This window comes from Canis lupus, chromosome 12 (genome assembly GCF_048164855.1).
Source record: "Canis lupus baileyi chromosome 12, mCanLup2.hap1, whole genome shotgun sequence".
Classification (NCBI taxonomy): Eukaryota; Metazoa; Chordata; class Mammalia; order Carnivora; family Canidae; genus Canis; species Canis lupus.
The window spans coordinates 15225254-15244616 of NC_132849.1; the positions used below are offsets into that span (position 1 = coordinate 15225254).

The 19363-nt window shown below is 55.1% G+C and overlaps 1 protein-coding gene across 4 annotated transcripts in view; it reads right to left on the reverse strand.

Moving 5' to 3' along the window:
* The window catches only part of RAB11FIP5 (RAB11 family interacting protein 5), a 36805-nt gene that overhangs the window by 2325 nt on the left and 15117 nt on the right, over positions 1-19363 (reverse strand). For 2 of the 4 annotated variants that reach the window (XM_072769803.1, XM_072769805.1), the window contains exons 2-5: positions 13454-13890; positions 12640-13339; positions 3511-5532; positions 82-271 (exon numbers count right to left, since the gene is read on the reverse strand). In XM_072769803.1, the coding sequence (XP_072625904.1) occupies positions 82-271; positions 3511-5532; positions 12640-13339; positions 13454-13890 (3349 nt within the window). The remainder of the gene's footprint in view (positions 1-81; positions 272-3510; positions 5533-12639; positions 13340-13453; positions 13891-19363) is intronic. The other 2 variants (XM_072769804.1, XM_072769806.1) reach the window with 2 other exon arrangements.

Here is a 19363-nt window from a genome sequence, read left to right on the forward strand (position 1 = left end):
TCCTGCCCTCAGGACGCCTGACCTCTCTCCACAGTACCACGTGTCTGGTCTGACACCCCCAGGCACTGGGCTGGGTCTCACCTTGAGCCTCTTAGTGTCCACAGTCTGGCCAACGTGGGGGGCTGGAGCCACCGGCTGAACGCTGCCAGATGTGACTGTCTTGAGCTTCTCCAGCCCACTGCTCAGAGCTGTGCTCAGACTGGAGCGGGACTGCTTCTTGTCTGGGCTGCCCTCCAGGGAGGCGGCACTGAGCGGCTTCACAGGGTGGGGGCTGTGGAGACAGAAAGGAGATGCATGATGGGAAGGGGTAAGGCAGCACAACGAAACCATGGGGCCACATTCTCTGCCGGGCCAGCAGGCCTGCTGGACAGAAACCACCACTTGGTGGTGGCCGCCCTACATGGCCAAGGCCATGCACCCCTCTTCCTGCCTCACTGCTCTCCTCACTCACCCCACTGCCTCCCCCCTTATCCACTTTTCCTCAGAAGCCTGCTGGCCCACAGCCTTCCCTGCACCTACCGCCAGGCTTTACCAGGGCCACTTCTATACCACCCCTCCTTCTTCCATATTATAACCCTTCCCTGGGGGACTGACCAACCTTCCAGTTTCCCCATTCTCTCAGGACTGGAGATTTCCAGGCTACAGGACTGGTCCTCGACCAGCCATCCACCCTCAGCCACGTCCCATCTCCCCTTCCTCCTCACCCAGCCCCCCACCCCAAGCATGTAGACTGCATTCTGTCTCTAGAAGTTCTTACATTTCATTGATTCCTCAACCTATCCGAACAGGACATTGGCCCTGCCAGCCCATCACAAGTGTTCCTGCTCAAGTCTGCCAACCCCTCAGCCCTCAACTTACTGAGCTTTCTTCGGAGCTGACACTTGGATCACTACTTCCTTTGGCCTGCTCTCCCTCATCCCCACGCCCCCCCCCCCCAAGACTTCCATCTGGTTTTCTGACCTCTGATAGTCTCTTCTCAGTCTTAACTGCTAGCCTGCCCTTGGATCCCTCCCTTCCCCTCCACAGCTCCCATCTCCAGCCTGTACCTCAGCCCTGAGCAGTAGGCTCATATAGAGTTGGAGGCTGGCTCGCTCCACTCCGGGTCCAGCTTGGGCACCTCACACTTGCCGCCACATTTGTCCTTTCCTGTGTCCCTCTCAGTAGGTGTGTGGCTCCAGCCAGACACGTGGGAACCCGTCTCATTCCCCCACCTCTGCTCCAGGGCTAAGAAACATCCAACCCTGTTGCCTCTCACCTTCCCTCGCACCATCCCCTTCTCTCCAAGCCAGTGCTAGCTAAACTTCCTTCAGCTGCAAGTGCTAACTCACCTCCTTGGAGGGAGTCTTGCCCACCTCCAACCACTCTGTTCTGCTGTGGCTTTGATGATCTCAGCCTCTCCAACACTTAAGCGGCCTTTACTGGCTCCCTACCAGGTAAGATAACATAGTCCTTAACAGCATCCGGTCTTGCCCTTTCCTTCTGCCTTTTCTCCTCCACACAGTGCAGCAAACCAGGAAATGTGCTCTTTCTCACTTTCAGGCTCTTACAAAAACTGTCCCTCTGCAGACCACTGGCCCTTCACCTGCTGGCCTGCTAACTCAAACATGGCCGGCATGTTTCAAAGGGCAAGGCCACTTCCTCTAGGAAACTTCCCTGATTCCCCCATGCTGACTAAAGTGACCCCCCCCCAGCACCCTGTGTCCATGACAGGTATGCCAACTGCAAGCATCAGGCCCCCGAATCAATTAATCTTTCCCCAAGGGATCTCTTAAAATCTATGCTTACTTCACAGAGGAGTTGGACCATTCAGAAATAGGAAGCAAAATGGCTTAGCCCAAGGCCCTGAACTCCACTGGAGGGACAACCCAGGCCCAGAGAGGCCAGCTCTGCTACTCAGATAGGGCCCTGGATTCAGTCTCACAGCTGGGAAGGGTGGCAGAGAGGCCAGGTAGGGGGCAGACAACAGGGAAAACAATATATCTCCCCCCACCTAAGAGTCTGCATTAGAGATGGGAGCTTAAAAGCTGCTCTAATGCTACCTATGTACTGTGCCTAGGGAGGGGAGGAGTAGCCAGGTGGCATAAAGAAACCCTGAACGTCTCCTGGGCTCTCAACCTGATTGTCCCCAAACATTGGAGGGACCCTGGACCCCAAAGCTCTCAAGGACCCCATTTCCTCCTCTGAGAAATGGCAAGAGCTCTATTTGGCCCATCCACTTCATGATGGAAGGGACATGCTGAATTCAGACATGAAGCCAACTCTGAGGGCAATAAACCTTCCCAAGGTAGTGAGTATAATTACAAGTGAGGCTGGAATACAGCAGGGCCAGCTAAGGACACTGTCATCACAGCAAGGAAGCTGTAACCACCTCCTCTCCCTCACCTCTGGGAACTGCTTCTCCACCCACCACTGGAGCAGCAGCCAAGGGGAGCCCAGATTCCTTCCCTCCCACTTCTCATATATCAGCATGGGCCCCTGGCCCAGCTCTTCATGGGTGCACTTCTGTCTTCTTCACTGGATTGGGAACTGTCCAAGCCTATCTCGGGGACAGTGTCTTTCATCTCTATCCGGTGCCTGACACTTAGCGGATGCGCAGTGAATTTGGACAACTAAATGTATAAGCCTACAGGCCAGGAGCCTGTCCTGCTCCCCAAGACCCTCACCAGAAAAATTGGCCCCCTCTGTTCCTCCCACTTCTTCACACTGGGCTCCTAGGGGACTAGTGTCTTTCTGGACTTTGCTGCCCCTACAAGCCCCAAGTGACCTGTGTCTCCAGACTTCAGCTCTAGTCACCCCTCACCAGTAAACCCCGTGAGGTCATAGCCTCATAATTCTTCCCAAACAGACCAATGCCACGGTGATCACACAAGCATCCAGAGTCCACCTGGCATAGTCCTAAGCACACTGGGACCACCCCCTGAAAAGGCAGGCACAGACCCAAATCAATAAGGCACCCGATGGGGCTACAGACCCCTTCTTCTGGGGGTGGGGGCACAGTAGTTTCATTTTTCTTTTTCTTTTCTTTTCTTTCTCTAAATAGCTCTTGGGCTTTGTCTCTGACCTCAGCATTGGTCCCTCCTCTGGCTGCCTTCCACAGACCACTGCCCTGGGCCTGCTGTAGATGATGTGGCCCCCATGTAACAAGTGTCACTGCCCCCAGCACGCAGCTCCCCTTGCAGCTGAGTGCCTGAGATCTTATCCTCCTTCCCTTGCCAGCCCGCACTGGCTCAGCCCACTCCATTCCTCACTCCCTGCACCTCACCCACATCCTCCTCCAAACCCCTGGTTGGTGGGGTACTCTGCTTGTCTGAGGACCCAAAGAGCAGTTTCAGAGCTGGTGCCACAGAAAGGCTCCTTTCTTCAAAGCCTCACCTCTCCTGCCTCAGGGTAAAGGAGCCCTTCATCTGCTCCTGGACAGGCTGAGGCTGAAATGTGAACCTCAGCCCCTGGGCTGCTTTGCCCCCCTCCTCCCATCTCCTCTGGTAGAGTATTCTCAGGGTGACAGCTCACCTGGCACTGGACTGTGGCTCCTCAGCTAGTCGTGTCTCCAAGGGCAGAAGCACAAGCGGGGAGGCTGGGATAGTTGCAGCGTGGTCCTCCCCAAGTGGGGCAGGGGAGCCCCCAGGGGAGGAGGCTGGCTCCCCAAGGGTTGGGGAGGAAGAAGTCAGAGGCCGAGCTCCAGGCAGAGGAGAGCATGGAGGGCTGGGCCCCCCATGGCAGTGGCTGGCCCAGGGTGGCAGAGGGGGTGGTGGAAAGGCAGGCTCTGGGGGGGTGGGCAGCTCTTCTGGACCAGAGACGATGGAAGAGTCCCTGGACCCTGGAGGGGATGTGAATGGGAGACTGGGGGGGTCTTGGCTCCTTTGAGACAAGAAGGGATTCAAAGCATCCTCCTCTGAGGTGCAGAGGCCAGTGTGTTGGGAGCTACCTGGCAGAGACTCAAGCCCCTCTCCTACTGGTCCCTGGATCTGGGTGTCAGGACCCTCAGGGCTTTCTCCTTTCTCCGGAGCCCCCCAGATCTGCTGACTCTGAGGAGCCAAGAGCTTTGAGTAACTGGGTCTGGGGGTGGGACCCTCAGGGCAGCCAGTGGGCAGGGATAAGGAGGGCCCAGACACAGGAGGGCTGATACCCTCCACTACATCTTCCAGGCCTGGACCCCCCAACAGGGTTCCAGAAGAATGGCTGTCAGACTCTGACCCAGGTGTCTCGCCCTCCTCCTCGGCCTCCTGTGGACCAGCAACCAGTGTACTTGGAAGGTCGTCTTCTCCTCCTGTCTCTGCCCCCCTGCTTCTCAGCCCCCCTGCAGCTGCCACCACTGCCGCTGCCTCATCCTCCTCCTTCTCCTGGGAATCTGAGGGTGTGAAGAGGCGTGGTGGCTTGGGAGGTGGCCTGCTGGGTTGCGGTCCCTGGTCGGACACCTGCTCTGGTTTGGACTTTGCCTCAGGCTCCAGCTCCGGCTCCGGCTCCGGCTCCGGCTCCAGCTTCAGTGGGGGAGGCCCCTCACTCCCCCTGGGGCTCACAGGTTCTGGTGACTCTGGCTGCATCTGGGGAGGAGGCAGCTCATCGGACTCTCCCCGCAGGACCAGTGAGGACATCTCAGCTGCAGGAGAAATGGTGACCACATCCCAAGGCCACGAATCCTCGACTGTGTTGAGCTCATGCAAAAGCTGGCCTTCACCTTGAGAGGCCTCTTCCTGGCCCTCAGGGGTGTCATCTGTGCCAGGCAGCCTTTCCCACACACTGATCACTTCTGGGGAGCTAAACAGAGACGTCGCGCTGTCTGCTGGACTCTGCCCTGCTTCCCCTCCTGGGGCCGGCGGCTCCCTGTCTGCTTCAGAGTCTGAGGCTCTCAGGTGCTGCTGGGCTGACGTAGAGGGCAGAATGGGCCCTACAGACCCGAGGGGCCCTGGGTCAGCCACACTGGAGCTCTGGCAGTCCAGTCCCAAGTCCAAAGGCATCCTGGGCTCCAGTCGCACACTGCTCCCACCTCTTCCTCCTCCCCCAGGGTCCCCCCGGGGCTCAGATGCCTTCACTGTCATGACCCCACGGCCTTGCTCTTGCAGCCCAGTCACCTCCAGCCCCACTCCTCCTGCAGGGGCCAGGATCTTGCTCCTGGCCTCTGGACGCAGCCTGCTGGCAGCAAAGACGTTGAAGGTGTCTTCCCACTCAGGCGGGGCTTTCCCAGGGGAGGCCAGGGGGGTGGGGCTGGCCCTGGAGGCACTGGGGAGAGAGGGAGCAGGTGAAGGAGAGTTTAGTGCTATGTCAGCTAGGAGTTCCTCGAAGAAAGGGTTGCTCTGCATGGAGGTGAGGAACGGGTTGGTGAGACCCAAGAATCCAGATGGGGTAGCTTCGGGGGCGGCGGCAGAGGCAGCAGCAGCAGTGGCAGCAGCGGGGGAGGCGGCTGCAAAAAGGTTAGTGCTTAGCATGGGAGCAGCGGTGGGAGCAGGAGTGGGGAGGACCGGAGCACAGGGGGAGCAGGGGAGGTGGTGAGGAAGAGCAGCTGGGTCAGGTTCTACCTGAGGAGACACGTCCAGGCTGTGGAGGGAGACAAAACCATGAGCCTCCTGGTTAATGCCAAGACTGGAAACGCCCCTGCTGAACACCACGCACCTGCCAACCACCACCCCCACCCCCGCCTTGGCAGAGCTACCACATGCCACACCCACACGGGCTGGGCTCAGGCATGTGAGCCAAAGGACAAAGGGAAGACCCCAACATGTAATATTATGAGGTGCTGCCGAAGGAGGAAGATGCTGGCCAGAGCTCATTTTATCCCATCTGCAGCCAGGATCCCAGCCTCAACCAAGTGCTCTTCCACTGACCCATAGGCTGAAGATTTGACTCAACACCAGACTTATGCCCACAGAACTAATCAGAAAGTGCCTTATATCCCTTTAAGGACTAAGAGAGGAAAGAAATACTAGCTGTTTGGAGGGGATAAAAAGACCGGAGAAAGGCCAGGCCTAGAACACTGGACAAATCCAGCGCTAATCGAACCCAGCAGGGCCCCTGGAATTCCGACTGCTGGAACAGATGGGTTCTACTGGCCCCTTGCAGAAACAGGAGGTAATGATGAAGCAGGCATCAGACATGACAAAATGTCAATTAAAAAGAACCCGCCTTTCTCGTTTCTTGGAAGGGGTACCATAACCTGCTGAGAATATCTACTATCAGGCGTCCACATGGCCCAGCACCCCACAAAGGGTACCCTTCACCAAGGGACCAGCCTTGAAGGCAGCGCTGCTTGGGAGATGAAGGCTGGCATCTGGCAGAAGCAGCAACTCTGGATGTCACCAGGGGCCTCCTGGGTGCCCCCCACACACAGAGGGACCGCCTATTCCCCTGGGAAATCCATTCCATGGCAGTGGACCTACACCCTCACTGACACTAGAGAACACTGGTTAGCCTTCAGGACCCCTCCAGGGTCCTCTCCAGGAGGGAGCATCCCCTGCACTTGCACTTCACCTTTCACCTATGGTGCACAGCTGACTTGAGGGGTGTGAGCAGGAGCAGACTCTGAAACTAGAGCTCTTGGCTTCCCCTGGACAATCCCAGGAGACAGTGCAGGTAAGGGGGGCCCCACTTCCCAGTTTTAGCATTCTGACAGTGATTTGCAGCTGCCTTGCAGCTGGGCCCACCTGTCAGGCCCAGACCTGGGTGGCCTCGCCTACTGCCTGCTTCTTATCTTCCAGCCCCCCACTCTAAGGCCCAAGACCTCCATTCCATGATCCCTGTCCAGCTGAAAATGCTGGGGAACTCCTATGCCTCCATCTTCTCCACTCAAGCTGCTGCTTTTCTCATGGGGGAAACAGAGGGCAAGCCTGGGGGTAACAGAAGCCAGGCTTTACCAGCCAGCCCATAAAGAATGCAGGTTGGGGTTGGAAGGGCATCTCTAGAAGGAGGCCAGGAAGTCTGGAGCTCACCAGGATTCTTCTGGGAACCAGGGCCCAAATAGAGCAGGCCACACACAGAGCTGGGCAGAGGCAGGGCCAGCTTGTCTACAAACACCAGGGGAGAGGGGTTGGGGGCAGGTAACAGGAAGGAGTCTAGTTCAACCAGCAGCAAAGGTGGCCTTCCCAAGATAGTCTGTGCATCTGTGATCTCAGCCTCACAGGTAGGGCACAACCAGGTTCCAGACCCTGGGTTTCTCTTAAGAATCCAGCTTCCAGAGACCCTCCTGACTCTTTTGCCCTATAACTCCCCATCCCAGGATGACTTCTCAGCCTCATACTACCACCTAGAGATTGGGGGGGGGCAGTGAGGTAAGAGAGTCCCATTGACTCCCACCCCACCAGGCTTCCCAGCACAGCTTTGCCTCTGTGGTCCTGACATGGCAAAGATATTGAAAAAGGGCAAATCCTGGGCCCAGAGTCCCAACCCCACAAATGTCCCATCTCCCTTTGCTCCAAGTAGGGCCACAGACAAACCCAGGCATCGGTGCTGACCTCGGGGACCACGGAGAGCCACGTACCACTGCCATGTGGGTCCTGGCCCTGCCGCCATTCTGCCCCCCACTCCCCCATATACACTGGAGCACCCATAGCAGACACAGCCCAGACCTGCCAGCAGGACCCAGCCCCCAGAAACTGGGCTACTCTAAGCCACCTCTCTCCAGTCCCCTTCATTACAAGTGGCCAGAGGAGTGTGAAGGGAGAAGGCTCCATCAACACTAAATGGCACCTAGTTTAGCTCTGCACACTGCTCCCTCCACCCCCAGCCTTGGTCTGGCTCTACTCACCCTTGAGGTCTTACAATGATCTGGCTAGCAGTCGGAACTGCAAGGCAAGAGACCTGCAAGAGACTCTCCCTTCCACGGGCTCCCCAGAGGTACACACAAACCCGTTGGTATGGAACCAGCGAAGGGCTTTCCCTAGAGGAAGGGACTCCAGGTGCCAGGCCCAGTAGATTCCCAAGAGAGCATCCTGTCCATCCCTCCTACCCAGTAACAACCTCCCCCCCCGCCACCCACCGCCTCCCTTGCCTTGCTCCACACCAGGTACATACTCTGAACGTTCTTACTTTAAAACGTCCCCTCCCTGCCCTCCATCTGGCACAGGTCAGAGACACTTTCCTATGTGTGGTTGTCTCAGCATGTTATGCTCTGAGGGCAGCACCCATTGTGGCAGCCCAGCACAGCACCATCCCCACACCATGCAGAGAAGACTTCAATGGGTACTGACTTGTCTTCTCCTTTAGGAACAAAGTGGAGGGAAGAAATCAGAAGTCCAAATGTCTCTGCCCCTGCAACCTGAGGGAATAAAACTTCGGGGCCTACGGCAACCTGTCCCTTAATGCAGGAAGCACCTGTTCTCTCTTGACGGCCCCCTTTGCTTCAACACTGCCGTTGCTGGGCAACTTACTACATCACCGGGTGGCCTCTGTGGCTGGAGGCCAGGGTTCACTGGTGGTCAGCTCTTCCTTAGGCTCACATGAGCAGTGTGTCCTTGTTATTCTCACACACTGGTCCCAAAGGCAGCAGGTGGGTCTGCAAAGGCTCTCCACCAGACAGTCCCTCAAGATGCCCAAGCCAGCCTTGGAGGCATATGTCCCCAGCCCACATGCCCTTCAGCCATCCCTCCTAAGGCATGGTCTGGTCTCCTGCTGCCCTCCTGAAATGTGCCTGACACCCAGGAAAGGTGTCCAAGAGGCTGGACATATCCTCCCCGATCATCTGAGCACAAAGAGGTGACAGACGCCCAGGAAGCTCTAAGTAGGGACACCACATCTTTTATCTTCCATACCAGGACATTTTTAATATAGTACAAGGGCAACATTAACTGTGCCAGGAAAACAGGCACGAACAGGATGGATGACCACACTAACTTGAGGCCACTGGTCACATATCATGTCCCTCATTTACCCCACTGGGAATGCCACCAAGACTGAGCTTTCAGCAGCCACTGCACATTCCGGGCTCATCAGGACCTCAATGTCACCACTTCTGGTGAGGGGCTGGGACAGATGCACAGACCACCAAAGGCCACCACGAGACACCTGCTCCCATGTTGTACCACATTTACTCCAATTAAAAAATATTTGCATCCAACACTTGATCCCCCCCTGTACACAGGGTTTTATGGTTAGTGTGAAGAGGAAGGGGCAGGTGGGCTCTGGTGGCCTGCCCACAGGGAGCTTATACTCTGAAAGGGTCAGAGCGGGACAGACACAAAGACAACCCTGTTTGGCTCTGGTGAGTTTATCACGGTTGGTCATGACAGTCCTCAAACACACGGTAAGTGGCTGGTGCCGCAGCTCAGAATGCATGGCTCACGGCAGGGGCCCATGAGCAGGGCTGAGTCCCTTGGCCCAGATCTTAGTCTCAACTACAGCACCCCCTGTCCCGCCCAGGCACACGCAGCCATGGGATTCAGCCAGTGAGGACCAAGTCAGGACGAAAATGAGAGCCATCTTTTCGGTGCCTTATACTCCCGTTCTTTCTCTTCCAACCACTGACCGCTCCAAAAGCAGCAGCTTTTTTCTGGATACTGTGCACCCAACACATGATAGCTTCAGGCCTCTCCATGGGGCACCAGTGCCATGTGGGAGCACTAGAGGGCGCCGCTGCCCTTTCCAGTGAGGAACACCCAGCAATCCCCAATGCAGCCCGGGGGGGCACAGGCACCACGAGCCCCTGGGTCTGCGCACAGACCCTGGAGCCCCAGCAGGGAGATGCAGCTATCTTCACTCACTCCAGTTTCCTGATGTCAATGAACTCATCTCTCATTCTCTCCTCAAAAGCCCAGAGCAAACCTCCCGGGCAAGTACCAATAGTCGTTTCTTCCAGGCCACCTTCCCAGCTCTGTGAAGGCCCAGGGCCAGGGTGATGCGGACAGACTCCATGCCCAGGCCTCACACCTGTTCAGGTCAGCCCCCTGTACCCAAAGAACCTTGCCCTTGCAGCCTACGCCCTCAAATGAGCCCCAGGGATGGCAGGAATCCCTGGATGCCCTCCATCCTGCTGAGGACAACCTCAGAATTCCAGAAGGCAAAAACCTCAGCTTCCTTATGTCCATCAGTGACCCAACTTCTCTGGACTCTGAAGGGTGAATGGGAGACATGGAGACACAGGAGAAGGAAAACAGAGGCTATAAGCAGGAGTGATAACAACCCCAACATCACTTAAAGTCATGGCCTACAGGAGTCTAAGCCCAAAGCCTGGGCATGAGCATACAAATGACCTCACAAGAGGGGGGAGGGGGGGTGCTGAGATGATCCAAAGACAACAGTGCTGGGCCCGTGGTCTGTGTTCCATCTGACTCAGGCCTCCAGCTCCACCCAGAAGATGCCACCTCCCTCCATACTACCACCCACAAATATCTCTAAGTTGTCACAGGGCTACAGGCTCAGCCTGGGCTTCTGAGACAGGCCCATCCCCTTCTTCCCTATCTTCCCTCAGCTGCAGGTGGCCAGCAGTTGCCCTGAGGTCTGGTGAGCAGTGGCCGGGCAGCAGGGACAGAAGCGATGTTCCCAGCAGGGGAGGCAAAGGGCGTCATCACCCAGAGACTGATTCACCGCACCTGCCCATTTGTGAGGTGTACGGGGGTGCTGCCAGGTGGCCAGGCCTGAACCCAGAAAGGCCTGCCATTTCTCTCCCTGCCCCTCTCAGTGGACTTGAATTTCACAAGGAAAGAGAAGAACCAGGACTACAGGAGTCTTCTCCCCTCTGCTGAGGAATGGCTATAGGAGCCTCTCTCGACCCTTCCTTCGCTCCCCACCTCCGGCCCATAGACTCATCAGCAGGGAAGGGGCAGGCTCACTGAGAGCAGAAACAGCTGCCCCACCACAATGGCTGTGGCTGCCACGATGCTGCCTGTCCAGGGCCAGCTCCAGGCCCTTGGGACGCAGGGACATCGGCTCCTAGGACCTACACCTGGTGGCCCTCCCTCAACCTGCTGGACGGTGCAGCAGCCTCCCATGGTCAGACTTAGGAGAAGATAAAGAGCCAGGGTGGGGGGTCAGGGCTGGGATACTGAGATTTGTTCATCTGAATGAACAAATGTGTATTTCTCATATGTATATGGGTCTTCATCCACAGTTTCTGGCTCATAGCTCCAAAAACCCTTGGAATTTCCCAAACAATAAGAGTATCTGTTAATATTTGGTCTCTTGTTCTCATTTCTTGAAATGCTTCAGAGCCAGAAAAGTGAAATGGGCACTTTGTTATTCATAACAAGCCCCTTTCCACCACAACTGGGTTTGTGTTGATGAGGTGGCTTTTACAAAGCCCCTAAGGACCCCAGTGAACAGAGGGTGGAATCTTCAGTCCCACCCTGATTTCTGTGGAGGAGACAGGCTGGAAGTCAAATTGACCACCAATGGCCCATGATTTAATCACTTGTACCTAATCACTTATACCCATCACTTGTACCTTGTGATGAAGTCTCCATAAATGCCAAAGGATGGGGTTTGGGAGCTTCGGGGTTAATGAACAGGCAGACATGCGGAGGGAGTAGCATGCTCAGAGAGGTCATGGAAGCCCTATGCCCTTGCTCCAGACCTGGTCCTGTGCATCTCTTCCATCAGGCTGTTCCTCAGTTACATCCTTTTATAATAAACCAGTATAAGCAAAATATTTCCAAGCTCTGTGAGCCATGAATCAAACTCAAGGAAGGAGCAGGAGGGTCCCTGGAACCTCTGATCCATATAGCTGGTTGGTCAGTAGCACAGTCAACAACCTGGACTCTCAACAGGCATCTGACTTGACTAGTGGCGGTGGAGGTGGGGAGGGCCAATCCTGTAGCCCCGAATCTATGTGGAGTCTGATGCTGTCTCCAGGTCAACAATGTCAGAATTGAGTTGAATTGTAGGACATCCAGCTAGTGTCAGAGAATCTCTTGGGTGTGTGAGAAAGCAGTCCCCACACTGGAACTGGGTGCAGAATCCTAATCCTAATTATTATCAGGACCCTCTTGAGAGCTCTGCCATGGCCTGAGCTCAAGGACTCCTGTACCCCTTTTGTGGTGGGACTCAGCACATTCAGAACAGAGCAGCTGTCATGAGCACTTGCCATACCCCAAGAGCAAGAAATAACAAAGAGGACCAGAGCCCCAACAGTGTCCAAGGACAGAAGGCCGGTCATAGATTTCAAGGGAGTTATACATAGCCCCTTGCCGGGGAGGGGTAAGTGTATGAAAGGAGAGGTGGGAGCATCAATGACTTGACTGCCATCTCTCAGGGGAAAGAGGTCACAGAGCCAGCTGGGGTGGGGTAGAGGATCTGAGGTACAGGCCCCATCTCCACCTGCCAAAGCTTCCTGACCTTGAGGCCAGAGGGCAAGAGGTATAGGCTGGGAAGCAAAGAATTCACACAAAAAATGTCCTTCCCTGCTTTTCTCCCCTTTCTCCCCCTCCCTCAGGGGGTAGGCATGGCAACTCACGAAGGGAGACCCATGAGAAGGAGACTAGACACCACAATCCACAGGGCCCCCAGAACTCTGTGCCCCTGCAACTTACCTGTGTCCATGTGCCAACAACGAGCCTTGGCTTAGGGAAATGGTAACCCCCACCATTCAACCATGCAAAGCCAGAGCCCCAGCAGCCTGCCCAAGGGCCCCATCTGCTCCATCCTCCCTGCCCCAGGATCCAGGCTGCAATACCCCAGCATCCACCCCAAGGAGCAAAGCTGGTTTTGCCAAGGACATACCTAGGTTTCTGAGTTGGTTCTTTGGCTTCTCTCAAGCCAAACCAGCTACTCTTGGCCTTTTCCTCCCCGCCAGATGAATGATGGGGGGAGGCCCCCTGGGTGGGACCTCCCTTCTCCCCCAGAGAGCCACGGCGCCCCAACTCGCTCCGACTCAGCCCCTGGTGGTGATGGTGGAAGAGGCCCATCCGGGGCTTCCGCTCCTCCTTCCGGGCTCCCTCCTTCTCAGCCACAGACTCAGAGGAGGCCACCAAGGGTGTAGCAACCTGCACTGGCTTTCCCTCTGGGAGCCGGGCCCCCTCCTCCTCTCCAGAGCGGCTGGTACCAGTAGCCAGCACTTTGGCCTGAGAGCTTAGCTCCTCCTGTCCAGGCAGCATCTCTGAGCTGCTGGTGCTGCGGCTGCCTCTGCCCCCGGAGTCATCGGTGGGCCGAGACCCCTCCTCAGCAGGCCGGAAAGACACGCTATGCAGGGAGCTGGAGGGTGGAAATGGGCCCGAGATGGAGCTGCGGTGCCGCAGGGGGGCCTGGGGCTCCTCATTGTAAATGTGGCTCCCATTGACACAGAGCGAGGAGCGGGAGGCGGCGTCTAGGTGGCCCTGGAGGTCCAGAAGGGATCGGGGTGGAGCCACTCGCATCTGGCTGGCCTCATCACTGTAGGTCCTTTTGTGGGTGAGCAGCTTAGGGGACTGGGTGGAGTCCCTGCCTGAAAAGGAAGCACCCATGGAGTTAGTAGCAGGAAGAGTAGCCCGTATGCTGGCCCGGGCCTTCCCCGCCACCCTCCTCTGCCCCCCAAGCAGCAGGGCCCTCCCTCACTCACCCCCTTCAGTGGACAGCCAGCTACTGCGGCTTGGCGAGTGGGTAAGGAGCTCAGTGCCCGGGCCCTGGTAGGCCAGGCTCCCACTGGCAGAGGACAGGGTGCTGTCTGAGCCCAGCGAGGTGTTAGACTGCGTAAGGGAGGACTTTCGCAGCTTGTTGCGGAGGAAGAAGCCTTTGGCTTTGCCCATCTTGCCCAGGCTCCCTAGCTCGGGATCCTCTAGGGCACTGCTCGGGAGGATGGCGGAGGCAGATTCCAGATCGAACTTCTTCTTGCCCTTCATCTTGTCCTTGATCTTGCTGAAAGGGGACCGTGGCTTGTCCTTCATGGACAGGTCAAACATGCTGGCGCTCAAATTGTTGCGAGTGAACTGGATTGTGACTTGGATCTCCCCACGTTCCTTCTCCTTCTTGCCTGCCTTGGAGTGCAGCTTGTACCACCTGCGAGAAGGGGGGCAGGGTGGAGCTCCAGTCACAGGCACAGGGAGTCCCCCTCTACTGCTGCCAGAAACCTCACACAGCCTCTCCCCACAGGCTCCTGCCCTAACACACAAGCCCAACCTTCTGAGCCACAGGCATAGCTGAGCAACTATCTACAACTTTTCCATGATGGAGAAAACCACATCCTGAGTGGGGGAATCTCTTTAGTGCTACTGGGCAGGGCAGTAGTTACCACTCCATGCCACCCTCTCACCCCCCATTCCCTGAAGCTCAGAGATCTCCCCTCTGCCACTCCCCACTACATCTGAAACCCTGAGGCCAGAGAGGTAAGGCTGAGCGTGGAAGGGGCTCTGAACCCTCCAGGCCCCTGGGATAGACAGACCTACCCACATTTCTCCCTGTTTACATCATCTCCTCTGGCTAGTCCCAGACAAAGCTCTGCTCTGAGCCTCTGGCGAGCCCAGGAAAGAACAGCTCATCCAGAGGCCCAAAGCCAGGAACACTAGTACACATACACACACACCTCACTCACTTACTGACTCATCCAATCCACCCCCACCCCCCCGGAAACACCTATGCAAGATGGAAGAGCAGACAACAGCATTCAGGGGCCTCAAGCAAGAGACCCAGGGAAGGGCAAGAGTGTTCACATCTGCTGAGCATCTCCTGTGTGTCACGATGGACTACAAGGGTTTTCACGTCATTCCTATTCACACTTTACAACAAGCCCGGAGGGTCAGAGCCTGATTTTATACAGCAGGAGGTCAAGGCTCAGAGTAAAGTAACTCCTCCAAGAACAAGCAGCCAGAAAGGAGAGAGGAGACTGAGAGCCAGTTCTCATCAGTCCAAAGGCCATGTTCTTCCCGCTACATGCTCCTAGAGACCTCAAACACACATGTCCACTGCATAGGGTGTGCATGGAGCTCTTCCTTCCTCTGCTGCCCAAATCCTTCTCCCCGATCAGACTCATAGGAGTCTGCCTGGCCAGCAGCATCATACAGCATCTACGCGGAGCGGTTAGACACCGCCCCTACCCAGGGTCCCCTCTCATTCTGCTTGGCAGTCCACACCCCACCCATCTCCTACAGGTATGAACACAGAGATTCCACAGAGAAACTGAGCCAGAAAGCTTCTGGACGTAGGGACTCCAAGCCCAAATGATGGGCTCTGGTGCAGGGCTGAAAACATTAGTGAGTGAAAATCGGCCCCTTTCTCACACCAGCACCCAGAATGAATAACCTCCCTAGCACAGAAGAGCTTCGTATCACATTCAAAGGATGTGCTCCACATAAGTTGGAGAAAATCTCCCAGAAAGTAAAAGGGCAAAGATGAGGTGATGATTGAAGGTCAGTCCAAGGAGATTCACCACCAAGTAACTGGAGAGTCAAGAAAGAGAAAAGAGACTGCTCCCCTGTGTGAGGGGCTTGGGAGTCCTCTCTCCCATCCACAAAACAAGAGAAAAGCAGAGCAAGCTGAAAATCAACAACTCACGGGGGACTTTTAGGGCAGTAAAACTATGCTGTATGATACTCTGATGGTAAATACATGCCATTATACTTCTGGCAGTACCCACAGAATACAAAACACAAAAAGTGAACTCTAATGTAAACTACAGGCTCTAAATAAATGATGCATTGGTATCGGTTCATCAGTTGTAACAAATGTGCCACACTAATACGAGATGTTAATCAAAGAAGAATGGGGGTCAGTGGGCTGGGGGCAGCGAAAGGCAGACCAGAGTTAGGGAATATATGTGAACTCTCTGTACCTTCTATTTGTTTTTCTGTAAACTGAAAACTGTTTTAAAAAAACCCCCACTATTTACTTATCTAGTTAGTTTTTTTTTTTTTTAAGATTTTATTTATTCACAAGAGACACAGAGAGAAAGGCAGAGACATAGGCAGAGGGAGGAGAAGCAGGCTCCTTGCAGGGAGCCCAATGTGGGACTCGATCCCAGGATTCCAGGATCATGCGTGAGCCGAAGGCAGATGCTCAACTGCCGAGCCACCCAGGCGTCCCACCGCTATTGATTTTAAAGAAAAAAAAAAGGGAGAGGGGAAAGGGAGAAGGAGGGAACAGAGAGAACAAGGGGGAAGAAATTGTCCAAGAAATAATATAAGAAAGTTTTCCTGACCTAAAGGATATGACTATCAGCACAGAAGGACCCACGCACATGAGCAGAGTGAACAAAGATCCAGCCAATAGGTCTCACTGTGAGGTTTCAAAACACCAGGCATTAAACGGAGAGCCAGAAAGCTTCCAAACAGGAGACACAGGTTCATATGCTCAGGAATTAGAATAACATTGGATCCTCACTCACAACACTGGGTACTGTAAGGAGTCATGACTTCAAAATTCTGAGGGAAGGGGCTCCTGGGTGGCTCAATTGGTTAAGTATCTTATCTGTCTTTGGTTCGGGTCAGGATCCCGGGGTCCTGGGATCCAGCCCCGTGTCGGGCTCCCTGCTCAGTGGAGAGTCTCCTCCCTCTCCCCCTCCCCTGCTCATGCGATCTTGCTGTCTCTATTTCTCTCTCTCAAATAAGTAAATTTTTTAAATCTTAAAAAAAAAAAATTCTGAGGTAAAAGTTTTCAGCCTAGAATTCTAGACCTGGCCAATAAAGCATGAAAGTAGACTAAGGCCTGATGGAGATGGTTTGATTGGTCACTGAAGGGCTCAAAGGCCCTCAGTGCATACACACACCACCCCCACATACACTCTATACTATCCACCCTCTCACACACCACCACCCCCAACATTGCACACTGTACTACACCACACACAAATCCCTCCCACACTACACATGCCACACCACCCCCCAACCCTGAGATCTGCCTACTCAATAGGACCAGCTCCCTGAGCTTCTGAGACATAAACAGGTTCTGAATGGGGGATCTTTTGCATGAAAAAAGGGTCTTCCCAGGGGCAAGTGTGGTTGCACCCATTTGGGAGAGTCCATCAAGATTGCACCGTCCTGTGCCCGTTTTGGGCTATGTGCCTCGCCTCTCCTGGGTAACCCACATTATAGCCCAAGCAGAGGGGCTGCTGGTTACCCCACTAAACCTGAGTGTCCATCTACTGGGCAGCCTGCCTCAGGACAGATAGTACAACCAGGGAAGGTGAAGGGCCATGCTCAAAATGTGGGTGCACATCTCCATGCTCTGATGGTAAGCAGGGGCAGGGGGGGAGGGGGTGAGAGGAGTGCAGGGAGAAAACAAACCAGCCTCCTCACACCCCTGCTTCCTCAAGCCAATGCCCACCCTGAGCCTGACACTCAACCCTTTAAAGGCCAAGCCCTAGTCACTTTCCCCAAACCTATACTAGGCCCTATTTAGCACAGGAAGATCCAGGGAGGTGGGGCAGAAGAGAAGCGTTTGGACTCCCCCCACGCCCACTGTGCTCTGGGTAACTGGAATCTGCGAGCACACATATCTTCTGTCAGGGCACAAAGGTCAGGGGCCCTCCGTCCCAGCTGCTCACACGCCACAAGTCACAGCGTTAGCAGTCATATCTCCCTACCTCAGGGGGGCAGGGGCCTGGTGGTGAAGGTGCGGTATAATGACTGCCTACATTGAATATTTTTGTCCAGTTTGAATTTTTTATATGGAGCACACATTATTGTCTCAATAGAGAAAAGAGACAAAAGAATACACCGGCTCCTATCTTCTCTCCTCAATTGCTTGAGACACAGGCTAGGCTGCTGACCTCTCCTTCCCAGAGAAAGGATGATACATCCTTTCTTTCTCCTCTCCCACCCTCAGAGAAAGGAAGGATACACCATTAGCCCACAGTGACACTCAGGTCCTCTGCCTGAGGATCCCTTGCCCCTGCCCTTCTCCACCCTCTCCCCTATAAGGTCACCTCTGTTTCTCTGCTTCTCCTGTTCTTCCCCAGGGAATTTGGGTCTCTCTCTCTCTCTCTCTCTCTCTCTCTCTCTGTCTCTGACCTGCTTTTCAGGAAGGCCAGGAGTAAAGAGAAAAGACTTTCCTTACCATTTTCTGAGACTCCTCTATCCAGAGCAGAGTGAGGCTTAGAATGGCATCTGGACCCCAGCCGCTGTCACCCAGCTACCCACCTACCAGTCCGGGACAGGACTGAACTGGACCCTGCGAGGCACCTCAGGTGCCCTGGGACTCAACTAGAGCAGGCCTTCTCCCAGGAGTGTGACTCACACAGCCTGAGATGGCAAGGCCACACAACCACCAGCTCCCAAAGACCACATCCTTCCCCCAAACCCCTTGCTCCTGCTTCCTCCTGCTGTCCCGGTGGCCTCCTATGAGATCCTGGACCCACTAGGCACTGTGACATACAGTCCCCTGGAGGCTAGAAGGCCACAGACATCACCAATGTGGGCTGATGATCCCTTAGTGAAACACTGGAGACTTTCTCTTTACAGAGCCCCACATGCAGCAGACTCCAGAGCAAATAGACACTGGGCAACCCGTCCCCACAAACTGGGGCTCCCCCGGGGAATGTGACTGCAGGGTCCTATGGCCCAGCTCAAGTCCCACTTCCCCTAGGAAGATCTCACAGCTGCCACCTTCCTGGCTTGGCCCAATCTCCTCTCTTTCTGACCAGGCACATGTACTCTGGACCAAAGTCACTCTACAACTAGATCAGTTGCACTCTGCTCCTCGGCTACCTGGTACTGTCATTTTCTGGGTGCCTGGGGTCTCCCTAGCTGGATTGGGTTCCCTGCAGATACTTACTGTGCATCCCCCAGGGTAGAGAGCTACAAAGCAAATGAACAGTGCATAGCAGTAAATTTTGAGATGTTGCAAGGCCTCAATGATTCCCTGTACTTCCTCTCATCTCCCTCTTGCTCTGCCCACTCCTTGCTTGGAGCTCTCATCTGGATGCCCATGGTGGCAAAGCATGGTGGTTAAGAGCTGGGCTCTGCATCCTGAGTGCACACCCCGACCCCAACACTTTCCAGATTCCTTCCCTAAACTTCTATTTCCTCAGCCACCCATTGGGAGACCATCTTATCAGGGCTGCTAGTCAGTGCAGATCCAAGGCTTCCACTTACTCTCAGATGGTGTGAGAGTTGTGGTAGGTGGAGCACCTAAACTCTCCAAGGCCCAGGCAGCATGTACTCAGGAGACAAGGGTTTGACAAAAATGATCATTATCTGGGACTTGTCCCAGATGCATCAGCAGCCAAGCCATGATAGGCATGAAGAGGAAACGAAGAGTGAGAGAAAATCCCTTGCCCCTGCAGAGGTATGCACAGCTACGGATGCTGCTCTTCAGGAGTAATGGCCACCAGTGCTTTCACACTGCAAAGTGCAAAAGGGTCACTGGATCTGGTTAAAATGCAGAACTACAGCCATGGGCATCTGAGAGGCTCCATTTCCACCCAGCTTCCAGGGAATGCCTATGCCCCTGCGGACCACACGTGAGTTGGGGAGCCACGTGATGGGGCTAGAGAACCAGCAGAGCTGGCCTTACAACATGCTCATGTCCCAGGCTCTGT